This window comes from Pleurodeles waltl, chromosome 9 (genome assembly GCF_031143425.1).
Source record: "Pleurodeles waltl isolate 20211129_DDA chromosome 9, aPleWal1.hap1.20221129, whole genome shotgun sequence".
Lineage (NCBI taxonomy): Eukaryota > Metazoa > Chordata > Amphibia > Caudata > Salamandridae > Pleurodeles > Pleurodeles waltl.
In genome coordinates, this window is record NC_090448.1 from 433,463,078 (window position 1) to 433,478,199 (window position 15,122).

General features: G+C 46.1%; 1 protein-coding gene across 1 annotated transcript in view; it reads left to right on the forward strand.

The window, feature by feature from the left end:
* The first annotated feature begins 9,833 nt into the window (after positions 1-9,833).
* The window catches only part of LOC138259480 (cytochrome P450 2F2-like), a 286,557-nt gene continuing 281,268 nt past the window's right edge, over positions 9,834-15,122 (forward strand). Inside the window, exon 1 of the mRNA XM_069207250.1 lies at positions 9,834-10,052. Coding sequence (XP_069063351.1) covers positions 9,873-10,052 — 180 coding nt within the window. The 5' untranslated portion in view covers positions 9,834-9,872. The remainder of the gene's footprint in view (positions 10,053-15,122) is intronic.

Sequence of the window (15,122 nt, forward strand, 5' to 3'; positions counted from 1 at the left end):
GGGGAAGAAAGGGGAATACGGGGAGAACAGAGGGGAGGTCCTGCCAGGAAGGGGAGATCCTGTAAAACAAGGGAAGCCCCACTAACTAGTCATCGCTAACTTCACGGGGAAGTCCAAAAGAAAGAAAACTCTCAGGAGAAAGAGAAAACTAGGGAATTCACGTGAAGGTGATGCTCATCAATTAAAGAAAAGTTATCCCACTACAACCCACACATATACCTATCCCCTCACTACCCTATTAACCCTACCTAGACCTTGCCTTACCTCTCCACTTACCTGTTTTTCCGTTCTTCTTTTATTTTGGGGGAAACCTGGGCTGCTGCCACAAGGGGAAGACCGGACCACTTCCAACTCAGGACCAGACCACACCGGGACCGCAGCAAGAGCCCTGAAAGAGGGAAAGGATTTGGGTGAATGTAACAGGACAATCCCTGTGAAAATAAAACAAGGGATAAAAGTCAGCCTTGACTGAACTAAAATAAATCAGTCATCCCCTCAACCCTGCGCCTATCGAATTATTCCAATATCTCTCTCACCTGGAGATAAAGAACCCATTACAGTGGTGTCAGAAGTGGGATGTTGGAATAGGAGACAGGATAGCTTGAGACCATGGAGGGCACTCCCACAATAGCGGACATGATGCAGCAATTAGCTGAGGGACAGAGACATCTGCAGATCGTGTGGGAGGAACAGCAGAAAGAAGCAAAAGTGGAAAGGGAGGCACTACAAAGCGCTCTTAAAAGCCAGGCCACTATCATGGCCAACAACCAGTTGGTACATGAAAACGCACTAAAAACTCTGACTGATACCATTGCGGCCACCCGGGTACACCCGAACGTACCCAGCTCAGTCTTACAGAGGTATCAGGAGGGCGAAGATCCGGACGCCTTTTTTACCAACTTTGAGCGTTTTGCCACTTCAGCCACCTGGCCTCAGGATAGATGGGGCCAGTATATCGCTCCTTTGTTAACAGGGACCCTCCAAGCAGCTTATCAAGCGGTCAACCCCGGAGGAACAACGCCCTATCAGGACATCAAGAAGAGTATCCTGGAGCGGGTGGGCTTTGACACAGAACATTACCGGGTCAGGTTCAGGAAAGCCAAGTGGGGACGCTCCGAGAATCCCCGGTCGTTATACTTTCGGATTAAAGATTTGGGTCTCCAGTGGCTAGGACCCATAGGGACTAATAGGGAAGATATTATTGAGGTTGTCCTCTTGGAGCAAAATCTAGACGCCCTACCTACCAATACCCGCAACTGAATCAAACAACACCTGAGCCCAGATACGAACACTACCATTGAGTTAGCCTGTGCCTTCCATCGCTCCCTTGAGTTTAAGACACCCCTCCCCGCACATCGCCTAACCCCATCAGACCGAACCTCGGACAACCCTCGTCCCTGGGACGAAGACCGGTAGAGGACCCGGGAAAACCCCGAGGGGCGGAGAGATCCTATGTACAGCAACCCCAATGTTTTAGTTGCGGGGAATGGGGCCACATCGCACGGGTTTGTCCCCTGAAATCTGAAAAACCTGAACCTATGGAGATAGGAGTTACTAGGGGGAGGGTATTCTTCACAGGGGGAAAAGAAACCCAATACAAGAAGGAACTTTTTATCAATGGGAGACTAACGGTGGCACTCATCGACTCAGGGTGCAGTCAATCCGTAATTAGGGCGGATTTAATGGACGGCCATACCTTCAGCCCGGGACTTACTGTATCCATTTGTTGTATACATGGAGAAACATGAGAATATCCCCTAATTTGGGCCACCCTTTCATGGGAAGGGAAAGAGATCCCCATAAGGATGGGTGTGGTTGAACGATTGGTTGAAGAAGCCATCATAGGAACGGATTTTAAAGACTTTTCGATACTTTTAGATAGTACAAGGAACAAAGAGGACATGAGTGCCTGGTGGAGAAGCGCTCCCTTTTCTAACCTACCAATACAACCCCCTGTTGTTCGATACAAACCTACTAAAAGAGAAAAACGAGAAGCAAGGAAGTCCTATGTGCAAGGGAACTCGAGCCACGATAGGGTAATTACACAGGTCCATACCCTCACTGGTCTTCCCCCCTTCCGAAATTGTCAAAGAGAAGATCCGAGTTTGATCAATGCCTGGAAAACTGCCCGACCCCGAACCCTCGACGATAAGGGCCCCTCCTTTACGATAGTTAAAAATTTGTTATATCGAATCACTGGCAGTGATAGACAAGAAAAGAAACAGCTACTGGTTCCCGAACCCTATAGGCAGCAGGTGCTACACCTGGCCCACAGTCAACCGGGGGGTGGTCATTATGGGAGGGAGAAGACGGAAGAGCACCTGTTAAGGAGATTCTACTGGCCTGGGGTCTTTTCTCAGATCAGAAAATTCTGTCAGCAATGCCCTAAATGTCAATTGATTGATCCTGGCCCAAAGAAAAGGGCCCCATTACAGCCCCTTCCCATTATTGACGTACCTTTCTCAAGGATAGGAATGGACATTGTAGGTCCTCTTCTACCTTCTTCTAAAGGTTACCGTTATATACTAGTATTGGTAGACTACGCCACTAGATACCCTGAGGCCATACCCATCACCAGTATTAACACCAAGAGTGTTGCCAATGCCATGATAGGATTCTTTTCCCGAATAGGTTTTCCCCGAGAAATTTTAACGGACCAAGGTACCCAGTTCATGTCCAATTTAATGACTCAGATTTGTCAACTGCTGGGGATTAAACAATTGAGGACTGCGGTTTATCATCCACAAACGGATGGGTTGGTGGAGAGGAACAACCGCACCCTGAAAAAACTCTCAAGGAAATCGATTTCAGAATCAGGCAAGGACTGGGATAGGAAGCTACCGTTAGTATTATACGCCATCAGGACACATGAACAAACTTCTACGGGACATAGTCCATTTGAATTGTTGTTCGGCCGACAGGCCTAGGACATTACTAGACATGGCAGCAGAGTTATGGGAGGAGGAAGAGGATGGAGAAAAATCCCTTTTGGAATACACCACTGACCTAAAATCCCGGTTACAAACTGTATGGGAAGACGTAAGGGGACATATGGAAAGAGCTCGGGATAAGCAAAAGCGATATTACGATAGGAACACGCAAAAGCGAACCTTTACAGAGGAAGACAGGGTGTTAGTGCTTCTACCCAGTTCCGACAACAAACTGTTGGCCAAATGGCAGGGACCATATAAGGTGATAGGAGTGGTAACCCCTGTTACATATAACGTACAACTCGCTGTTAATCCCAAAAGATCACAGATCTTTCAAGTTAATCTGCTAAAAAAATGGGAAGAACCTGTGGTAGACCAGACCACTGGGTGTTTAGTTAATACGGTTAAAGAGCTGGAAATAGGATGGTGTACCACAGACCCCCCCCTCCAAAGACGAGGTACCCCATAGAAATACAGAAATCACGTTTCAACAGAATAGACAGTTAACCCAACTATTCAATGTCCATAACCATGTATTTTCCCTGATACCGGGTAAAACCAAGTTAGTACAACATCAAATTATAACTCAACCTGGTAAAATAGTCAGGTTACGGCCCTATCGTATCCCCGAAGCTAGGATGATTCTGGTAGAAAATGAAATAGAAAAGATGTTAGACCTGGGTATTATAGAGCCTTCCCAAAGTCCCTGGTGTTCTCCGGTGGTGTTAGTGCCAAAACAGGATGGGTCTATACGCTTTTGTATTGATTTCAGACAAGTCAATGCCATATCTCAATTCGATACGTATCCCCTTCCAAGGGTAGACGAACTCCTAGAAAAATTAGGCAAAGCTAAATACATGTCTACCCTAGACTTAACGAAAGGGTACTGGCAGATTCCTTTAGCCAAAGAAGATAAAGAAAAAACAGCTTTTTCTACCTCCTCCGGCCTATATCATTTTAATGTTCGCCCTTTTGGGTTACATGGGGCTCCCGCCACCTTCCAACGTCTCATAGACACCATCTTATGACCTCATACCAGATACGCAGCCGCCTATCTTGATGACATCGTTATTTATAGTGAAACTTGGGAAGACCATTTGTCACATTTAAACAAGACCCTTACAGCACTCCAAATGGCAGGGCTGACAGCCAATCCCTCCAAAAGACGGCTAGCATTTAATGAAATCTCCTACCTGGGATATCACATAGGAGGAGGTATCATTAAACCACAAATGAATACGGTAGAGGCCATCCTACGCATAAATACACCCACTACGAAAAAAGAGATCCGTTCGTTTTTAGGCATAGTGGGGTACTATCGGAGATGTATACCGCATTATTCTACCCTGGCCGCTCCTCTGACAGACCTCCTGAAGAAAAGCCAGCCCAAAAATATTACGAATCTCAACCCGGCACAGTCCCATAGTTACCATACCTTACAAAGGTGTCTTACTACCCAACAGGTTTTAAAGTGCCCTGAGTTTGATCTTCCGTTTCACCTTCAAACGGATGCCTCAGACGTGGGTCTGGGGGCCGTGCTTTTTCAGAAATATAGAAACAATGTAAGCCATCCGGTAGTCTTTATTAGTCGCAAGATTTTTCCCAGGGAACAGAAATATCCAATAATTGAACGTGAGTGTCTCGCCATCAAGTGGGCGATTGAAAGCTTACAATATTACCTCCTAGGAAGGTCTTTCCTGTTGTACACGGATCACGCTCCTCTTACCTGGCTCTCGAGATATAAAGATACCAATGTTCGCATTCTGAGATGGTTTATGGAGCTTCAACCTTTCTCCTTCCAGGTTTCTCATCTCCCTGGTGATCTTATGGGTCAAGCTGACTATTTGTCCCGGTTCCCGGGCCCTCTGGGTCTCGAACAGCCCCATTCGAGGGAGGGGATGTGTAACCGGAAGTCCCTCGACACCGGTTCCAGTACGGCTACAGGGGCCGTGGTGACATACCCCCGGGGCACTCGAGAGAGCCTCGGTGGTACGACGTCAGACGCAGAAGACGTTGCGGCCACAAAAGAAAGAGACGACGGAACAGCGAAAAGAGCGAGGAGTGAGACGGAGGAGACTCGAGAAACGCGACCGCAGGAAAGTGAAAGCCGAGAGCCGAAGACCGCCGGAGCCAAGTCCGACGCAAGAGGCGAAACGCGAGAGAAGGAGGAGAACCCCAGGGCGCCTCCCGCCCCTACCGAAGAGAAGCCGGGAGACCACGGAGCAGCCGGGCCCATCCCCGGAGGGGTGTGGCCCCCTCAGGTACGTTCGCACCGAAACTGGGGGTTTATGGCAGAGTGGCTAACGGGAATCAGGGGAAGAAAGGGGAATACGGGGAGGACAGAGGGGAGGTCCTGCCAGGAAGGGGAGATCCTGTAAAACAAGGGAAGCCCCACTAACTAGTCATCGCTAACTTCACGGGGAAGTCCAAAAGAAAGAAAACTCTCAGGAGAAAGAGAAAACTAGGGAATTCACGTCAAGGTGATGCTCACCAATTAAAGAAAAGTATCCCACCACAACCCTCACATCTACCTATCCCCTCACTACCCTATTAACCCTACCTAGACCTTGCCTTACCTCTCCACTTACCTGTTTTTCCGTTCTTCTTTTATTTTGGAGGAAACCTGGGCTGCTGCCACAAGGGGAAGACCGTACCACTTCCAACTCGGGACCAGACCACACCAGGACCGCGGCAAGAGCCCTGAAAGAGGGAAAGGATTTGGGTGAATGTAACAGGACAATCCCTGTGAAAATAAAACAAGGGATAAAAGTCAGCCTTAACTGAACTAAAATAAATCAGTTATCCCCTCAACCCTGCGCCTATCGAGTTATTCCAATATCTCTCTCACATGGAGATAAAGAACCCATTACATGACAATATGCCAAAAGTATCTCAGTGAGTACCCTCAGTATGAGGATAGCAAATATACACAAGATATATGTACACAATACCAAAAATATGCAGTAATAGCAAAAGGAAGTAATGCAAGCAATGTACAGTCACAATAGATTGCAATGAGGGCACATAGGTATTGGGGCAACACAAACCATATACTCCAAAAGTGGAATGCGAACCACGAATGGACCCCAGACCTATGTGAGCTTGTAGAGGGTTGCTGGGACTGTAGGAAAACAGTGAGGGTTAGAAAAATAGCCCGCCCCAAGGCCCTGAAAAATAGGTGTAAAGTGCACCTATATTCCCCAGAGAGCACAGAAGTCGTGATAGGGGAATTCTGCAAGGAAGACCAACACCAGCAATGCAATAAAGGTGGATTTCCGGACAAGAGTACCTGTGGAAGAAGGGGACCAAGTCCAAGAGTCGCGACCAAGTCGAGATTGGGCAGATGCCCAGGAAATGCCAGCTGAGGGTGCAAAGAAGCTGCCACTGGATGGTAGAAGCTGTGGATTCTGCAAGAACGAAGAGGACTAGGAACTTCCCCTTTGGAGGATGGATGTCCCACGTCGTGAATAAGCTTGCAGAGGTGTTCCCACGCAGAAAGACCGCAAACAAGCCTTGCTAGCTGCAAGGGTCGTGGTTAGGGTTTTTGGATGCTGCTGTGGCCCAGGAGGGACCAGGATGTCGCCAATTGCGTGAGGAGACAGAGGGGGCGCCCAGCAAGATATGGACCCCTCACAGAAGCAGGCAGCACCCGCAGAAGTGCCAAAACAGGCACTACGAAGAAGAGTGAACCGGAGCTCACCCGAAGTCACAAAAGGAGATCAAATCAAATCAAATCAAATCATATCATTAACATTTATAAAGCGCGCTACTCACCCGTGCGGGTCTCAAGGCGCTAGAGGAAAAAGGGGGGGTTATCGCTGCTCGAACAGCCAGGTCTTTAGGAGTCTCCGGAAAGCGGAGTGGTCCTGGGTGGTCCTGAGGCTGGTGGGGAGGGAGTTCCAGGTCTTGGCCGCCAGGAAGGAGAAAGATCTCCCACCCACCGGAGGACACTCAGGAGGTTGTGCACTGCAGGTTAGAGTGTCGGGGACACAGGCTTGGCTGTGCACAAAGGAAATCCTGGAAGAGTGCACAGGAGCCGGAGCAGCTGCAAATCACGTGGTACCCAGCAATGCAGTCTAGCGTGGGGAGGCAAGGACTTGCCTCCACCAAACTTGGACTGAAGAGTCACTGGACTGTGGGAGTCACTTGGACAGAGTTACTGAGTTCCAGGGACCACGCTCGTCGTGCTGAAAGGGGACCCAGAGGACCGGTGATACAGTTCTTTTGGTGCCTGCGGTTGCAGGGGGAGGATTCCGTCGTCCCACAGGAGATTTCTTCTGAGCTTCTAGTGCAGAGAGGAGGAAGACTACCCCCACAGCATGCACCACCAGGAAAACAGTCGAGAAGGCAGCAGGATCAGCGATACGAGGTTGCAGTAGTCGTCTTTGCTACTTTGTTGCGGTTTTGCAGGCGTCCTGAGCAGTCAGCGGTCGATTCCTTGGCAGAAGGTGAAGAGAGAGATGCAGAGGAACTCTGATGAGCTCTTGCATTCGTTATCTAAAGAATTCCCCAAAGCAGAGACCCTAAATAGCCAGAAAAGAAGGTTCGGCTACTGAGGAAGGAGGATAGGCTAGCAACACAGGTAAGAGCCTATCAGAAGGGGTCTCTGACGTCACCTGCTGGCACTGGCCACTCAGAGCAGTCCAGTGTGCCAGCAGCACCTCTGTTTCCAAGATGGCAGGGTTCTGGAGCACACTGGAGGAGCTCTGGTCACCTCCCCTGGGAGGTGCAGGTCAGGGGAGTGGTCACTCCCCTTTCCTTTGTCCAGTTTCGCGCCAGACCAGGGCTGGGGGATCCCTGAACCGGTGTAGACTGGCTTATGCAGAGATGGGCACCATCTGTGCCCATCAAAGCATTTCCAGAGGCTGGGGAGGCTACTCCTCCCCAGCCCTGACACATTTTTCCAAAGGGAGAGGGTGTAACACCCTCTCCCTGAGGAAGTCCTTTGTTCTGCCTTCCTGGGCCAAGCCTGGCTGGACCCCAGGAGGGCAGAAACCTGTCTCAGGGGTTGGCAGCAGCAGCAGCTGCAGTGAAACCCCTGGAAAGGTAGTTTGGCAGTACCCGGGTCTGTGTTAGAGACTCGGGGATCATGGAATTGTCTCCCCAATGCCATAATGGCATTGGGGTGACAATTCCATGATCTTAGACATGTTACATGGCCATGTTCGGAGTTACCATTGTGATGCTGTACATAGGTAGTGACCTATGTCCAGTGCACACGATTAATGGTGTCCCCGCACTCACAAAGTCCGGGGAATTTGCCCTGAACGATGTGGGGGCACCTTGGCTAGTGCCAGGGTGCCCACACACTAAGTAACTTAGCACCCAACCTTTACCAGGTAAAGGTTATACATATACGTGACTTATAAGTTACTTAAGTGCAGTGGTAAATGGCTGTGAAATAACGAGGACGTTATTTCACTCGGGCTGCAGTGGCAGGCCTGTGTAAGAATTGTCAGAGCTCCCTATGGGTGGCAAAAGAAATGCTGCAACCCATAGGGATCTCCTGGAACCCCAATACCCTGGGTACCTCAGTACCATATACTAGGGAATTATAAGGGTGTTCCAGTATGCCAATGCGAATTGGTGAAATTGGTCACTAGCCTGTTAGTGACAATTTGTAAAGAGAGAGCATAACCACTGAGGTTCTGGTTAGCAGAGCCTCAGTGATACAGTTAGGCATCACACAGGGAACACATACATATAGGCCACAACCTTATGAGCACTGGGGTCCTGGCTAGCAGGGTCCCAGTGACACATAACAAACATCCTGAAAACATAAGATTTTCACTATGAGCACTGGGCCCTGGCTAGCAGGATCCCAGTGAGACAGTGAAAACACCTGACATATACTCGCAAACAGGCTAAAAGTGGGGGTAACAAGGCTAGAAAGAGGTTACTTTCTCACAATGATGAGTGTGCAAGTTATAGTTAGCTTAGGGCATTAATTATAGTTTCCTGAGATATTTGATGCTGTTCGTTCCTTCTGTGAATTTCGTAAATTGTAAATTAGTTGGCCGCCCTCATCATACAAAATTGTATCCCAGGGTATTGCAAAGAGGTGTGAGGTACTGATATTAGCCATCGGACTGATGAACTAGAATGATTCCTTAAATAAGGATGGGAGAGAGGTGCACCTGATTACTGTTTCAAAGTGAGCAGGAATGCTCCAGTTTGGTGTTACAGTGGGAGAAGAGGGAATATTGATGGGGTAATGAAAGCAACAAGAGGGGCTGGTGGACAGAGCAAATGGTGTGTAAGTTGTCAGAGGGAGGTGTACGGAATTGATGTTACAATATGTGGAGAGTGCAAAGATATGGGTTTACAGAATATGGGGGGTCGGAAATTGGGTTGTGATAGTATGATGTGTCATAAACTGTATTCGCTGGATTCTGCGTGTGTTGTGATACTGTGAGATTTTCTTTAATGTGATGAACTGTGGTTGTGGGACAGGAGCGTCTCAGCCAAGAATCTAACTATGTCTCTGTACCCAGTCAAGAGAGCATGTCAAAGGAAGAAAGAACTATCACCAAACCATTGAGGACAGCTGGTGTGTCCATTTGCCTTTTTCTGGAAATTTCGAAACCAGCACTAAGAATATTTGAATTGTAAGTGACAATAAATAGAACATTCAAACCTGATACATTGCTGGTGAAAATGGTGTTGTGGCATTCTGAGGTTATGCTCGCAATTCAAGACCCGTTTTTTGAGGCAACAGTAAATCGAAAGCAGAAACCTTTGGCATTGCTAAGGTTTCAAGAACAACACCACGCCCCCCCGGGGGTTGAGATTGGTAACAGTCTATTTGCACAGAGATATGATGCAATATGCCTTTTCAGTTTCCTCTAGTGCGTTAAATTTAAACTTGCAGTATAAATAAGAGATAAAGGCTGACATTACGATAATTCCCAGTCAGGCCCACGGCCTCCACCACACACCACCATGGATACCACTACTCTGCTCAGCATTCTCTTATCCACCCTCATCTCAATGTTGCTTCTCTATTCAGTATGGAAAAAGAACAGCAAGTGGAGGAACCTGCCACCCGGACCCACCCCATGGCCAATTTTTGGAAACATGATGGAGGTGAAACTGACAGATATCATCAAGTCAATGGTGGAGGTGAGTCTCTCTAAAAATGTCCAGATACTCCATCAATGTTAAATATGGCTGACATTTGTACCTGCCTCCTGTCAGTTATCCCCCCAAATTTAGCCTAGGGCTCTAGTTACCAGTAAAATAGACTGTAAACACACTATAATCCTCATTCTTTTAGTCTGTGACACACAGAATGTTGAACCCTACTGGACCGATTGACCCCTATGACTAGACCAGATCACTGCACTTAAGGATGGGTATCTACACATATTTGAAATGTACAGTTACTGACTGAATAATTAACTAGTCTTTTGTTTTAAAATGTTCTCTTCAAAGTTGGACAAATAGGGGGACGACGAATGACAGATTTTTTGAGATAATCACTGATTATTTAAATTTGGTTTCATTCTCTGTAGATGTATCCCATGTGAATGTCCTCAAAATCAGGCATGACCCACCCTCCACAACCTGTTGACCACAGTTGGACAACTCCTCTTTAGATTATAAATTCCTAATACACATCTCTTCATCAATTATGTTGTTTGCCTCTTCATCCCACATTTTTAGGTTTCACCTGCACAGAGCTTGTGCTGTGCTTGTGAAATCATTTGTATTCAATATAAATCTTAAAAGGGGCTTACATCCTGCCCTTGCTCTTATTGGTCTGTGTACTTGCCACTTACTTACTTTTCCTCCATTTCCACTGGCTGTAGCACACTATTTTGTGTTGTTCCTCTGTGTCTCTCTTATCAGTATCCCATGGCACAGGTACTGTTTTTAGAATATGTGACAGAACATCTAGGTCCTAAACAACTATAGCCTAAACCACTACTGCTAAACAACTAAAAAGTCTCTACAACTAAGTACAACCACTGTCTAAACAACAATTGTGCCTGAATAACAATTGCCTGAACAACTAATTTTAAGGCAAGTAGTTGTTTAGACCTTGTTGTTCAGGATGTTTCCCCTGTTTTTATGCTCTCGGGTGGAACTTCTTTTAAGAGTATCAGCAACCCTGCTGTCACTACAAGCTTTACATCCTTGCTTTAAACCATCAGCGCTGCCCGAGTACCAATAGGCTCAATGTGCTGTGGTGGTATCAGTGGAGACCTTGCGGTCGCAGTTCTGCCTGCTTTGCTTTGCCCCCATCGCAACGGCATTCACTGGTCCCTAGTCCCCCAGTGGACACACACTCACTAGTTCCCCCGGGGCCAAAACAGGGGCCCACTCAAGTGCTCCCTCTTGTTTACTTGTGAGCCTATTGGAGTGTCGCATCATGGACCGGCGCTTGCAGAGACTCAGCTCATAGCCATACCAAAGGTATTTGCTCTGACTGACCACACTGGAAGAGTGAGCTGCACACCTCGGCTTCCCTTATATCTTTTTGAAGTGAAGAAGTGAAAATGTAGCCAGTCCTACCTCAAAAGGGGTCCCTGCTTATTTGCAACCTAGGCGAAGCAGCCATCTTTCTTCTCATTATTGTGCCCAGACATCAGAAGAGTTTAATAATTTCTAAATGAACAGGAACCTTCCCTCCTCCCCTCCGCGCACCCTGACTTCTCGTGGCTCATGCAACTCTATTGATCTTAATAGCTTCTGCTGGTGTGTAGGAGCGCTTTGCTGGGGCTGTGAAGAGTCTTTTACATTATAAGTATCTGCTGCCAAAGTGTTTTTTTCTTAAATTTGGAGGGGTTTGTTTTTGTTTAACTTGGTGTGGCAGCTCCATTCTAGCTGTCAGAAAATCTCATCTACCCCTTTGAGTGCCTCTCCTTAAAATCGGTGTGCTGCTCTGATGTGGTTGTGTTTTCAGAGCCCTGAGAAGACATTTATTTGGAAGCAATTGTTTTAAGCTATGCCAGCCAGAGTGTTTGATTTTGTAAGCCCCATTGACATCTCTCGAGGTGGCATTGATGTCAGAATTCAGCCTCTGATCACTGCTGGCAACACACAGGACAATCACTCGTAATTTAGGGGCTTATTTATAATTTCTTTGTGCAGCATTTGCGTCATGGTTTTGATGGAAATGAGGCGCAAACTTAACTCCATATTTCTATTTTGACGCTAGACACGTCTAGTGTCAAAATATCGGAGTTTGCACCATTATTTGGATGCATGAACCTACCTTGCTTCAATGAGATGCAGGGTAGGCATTCCTTTCCAAAAAAGGGTGCTATCCTCATAGCGCGATATTTATCCCCCTCTGCTACAATGACGCACGGATGTGAAACGGGGCTAAATAATGGTGCTAAGCTTGCTTAGCACCATTATTTAACGTCTGGGTCAGACCAGGCATTAGGGGACCTGTGGACCCATTTCCATGGTTAAACACCATGGAATGGGTCCACAGGTGCCCTCCCCAAGCCCCAGGAACACCCCCACCAGAAAGGCACCGGAGGATTGGGGATACTATCCCAGGTAAGAAGGGTAAGTATATGTAAGTTTGTGTTTTTTTTTAAGTGTCATCGGGGGCCCTAGCTTGGTGCAATGGCCATGCACAGGGGACACTTGTCCCCTGTGCTGGCCATTGGGGTGGTGGTCATGACGCCTGTCTTTACTAAGACAGAAGTCATGTTTTCGGTGGTTGTGCGCCAGGAAATGGAGCTAGTCTGGTTAGAGGCATTTTTTATGCCTGTATCCAGGAGAGCGTTATTTTTTGGAGCACAACCTCCTCCTTCCCGACCACCACCCCCACCTGTTTAGCGTCATGTTAGTTAGCACTAGCTCAAGCTGAGTGCTGACTTGTGCCATTCCATTAATGTGGTGCCCAGCTGGCACTCAGGAATGGCGCAAGACGGTGCTATAGTTTTTGGTGTAAAACAGCGTTCCATCAGTTTCGCACCAAAAAGTATAAATTCGGGCGTTAATCCCACACCGTGATCCTACCTATTTAAATGACAGACTAGTGCTGCACCAGCACTGGGCTACGTGGAAAACCTGCAGAACCTGTAAGCATGTACCGACAAACTTAACATATGTTAGGAATGCATTATTAACCACAAAGAGGCATGTTATAAGGGAATTTTAAGCATTAATTAATGCCATATACATCCTATTATTTAGTGCCTCTGTCAGCGTGCTGATTCCGTTTCTGTTCGCACATTCGGAAATGTATTGAAGCATATTTCAAATCACTGCTTTCTAACCATGTTCTAATAATAACGATGACATGCATTATCAAGTCAATGGCACTCATATTGTTGACAGCAGAATGTCTTTACGGTTGAGTTGGCACTGCAGAAATTAAAATTTGAAGCAGTGTGCGAGCTTTCAGCCCTAAGAAAAATAATGCTAATGGGGCTCCATAGTACATACTCAATCAGGAAGTTCCGGTGTGCAAACTTTGTTGCCAAGATTGTGTTTTTTTTTATTCGTTAATGTATTTTGTCACACAACGTCAGCCATTCGTTTGTCTACTGCAGCTATTGTCCCAGCCTCTCAAAAAACGTACTTTAGATAAGGGGCATGTTGCATTATTTCCAACGTAGTTACGCTGTAGCTTAGTTGAGGGAGAAGACTGCTTGCCAAAACATACAAAACATAGATATATCAATAAACACATAGGCGACCTAGTGCATTTACTAATGCTTGTTTGAATACACTAATCTGACGGGTATGTCATCATAAACATATTTCTCCCAGCTAAATGTGCAGATTTCATACCACCACATTCAATTTATATTTAAAATAAACTTAAGCTAGATGGAGAGATGCACATTAAGCTGTTGAACAATGAGGGGTGAATATGTGTATATATTCTCTTAAACACCCTGTGCCCAATACACAAAAAGTAGTAAATCTGCACCTGTAAATTTATGTCCACATCTGGGACTAGATCTAGTACGCTTAGGATTCGCATTCACCACCAGAAGTACACTTAGAAAGCTGAGCTTGGGAATGCTATGTGACTGTTCCCCCTGAGCGAAGTTCTCCATTTTCTGCAGGGAGAAAAATGCTTGAAGAAAAAGTAATTGTCCTGTGCCTCCACGAAAACTGGAGTGCTAAGCCCTCTTTCCAACCCTGAAAGTGGAGGTTTTCATTGACTTTGCTGGAATACATTCCAGGGTGGAAAGGCAGTGGCTAGAAGTGCACATTTACGTGTGTGGGTGTTACCAAACTTCCAATGTAGACTACGCCCTTGACAACCCACTTCTCACCTCTTGAGTGGGATTAACATGTTTAAATTCCTCTGCCTGTGTGGTTGGGAAATCAAAAAGCATAAATGCATATTTGCAGTGCAACAACAACCGTGTGGCTTCCTCCAAGGCACAGAAAAAGAAAATTCAATAATAAAAGTATATTTATGACCAATTTTGCCTTTGTGAATTGGGTGCGTTTTAGAATGCAATAGATATTCAAGTTCTTGGCACACAATTCACTTTTCTTTTGATGGCTTACCATTTTGGGCTTCAATGTTGCGAAGGCGTTTTAAGAAAACAAATTTTAATGTTCAGGGCAAAATTAATATTAATTGATCTATGGAAGGCACTTGGTACCCTTTTGAGCACTTTGAAACCATGTACGCCCTTATTCACAAAAGCCATAAAACCTCTTTACATATTTTAGTTACTCCAAAATGCCATTCACAAATGTCTGGCTGGAAATCTTTACCATTGCCTCTCTTTTTTTTCCTGCAAGGAGATCTCTATCCAGTGGCGGAGTTCTCTTCACACATAGGTAGAGGTTTTAATAATGTGCGAGGGATAAGTAGGATGAGTGATAAAATGGAGAATCATTACTACAAAATGGGTTAGGTTTAGGGAAATTAAAGGTGTGGTTTAGAGCGGGTTATGCAAAAAACTCACATACCCACAAAAGTAACATGGCAATTCCAAATCACTACATTTGCTTCTGTACTACTGTCAAAACACGTTTAAATGTTCTCCAGCCCAGCACTGGAGTAGGTCAAGCACCACTCTTGGTCAACATCCAGTACTGCAACATAACTCCATAGAATCCAATGAAGGGAAGGAAAAAAACTAATACTTAGGGAAACATATAAAATAATATACTTTTAATACCTTTGAAAACACATTTTTATTTTAATTAACAGAAATTGTATTAACCATTAAATATTATTTATTGAATATATTTGTT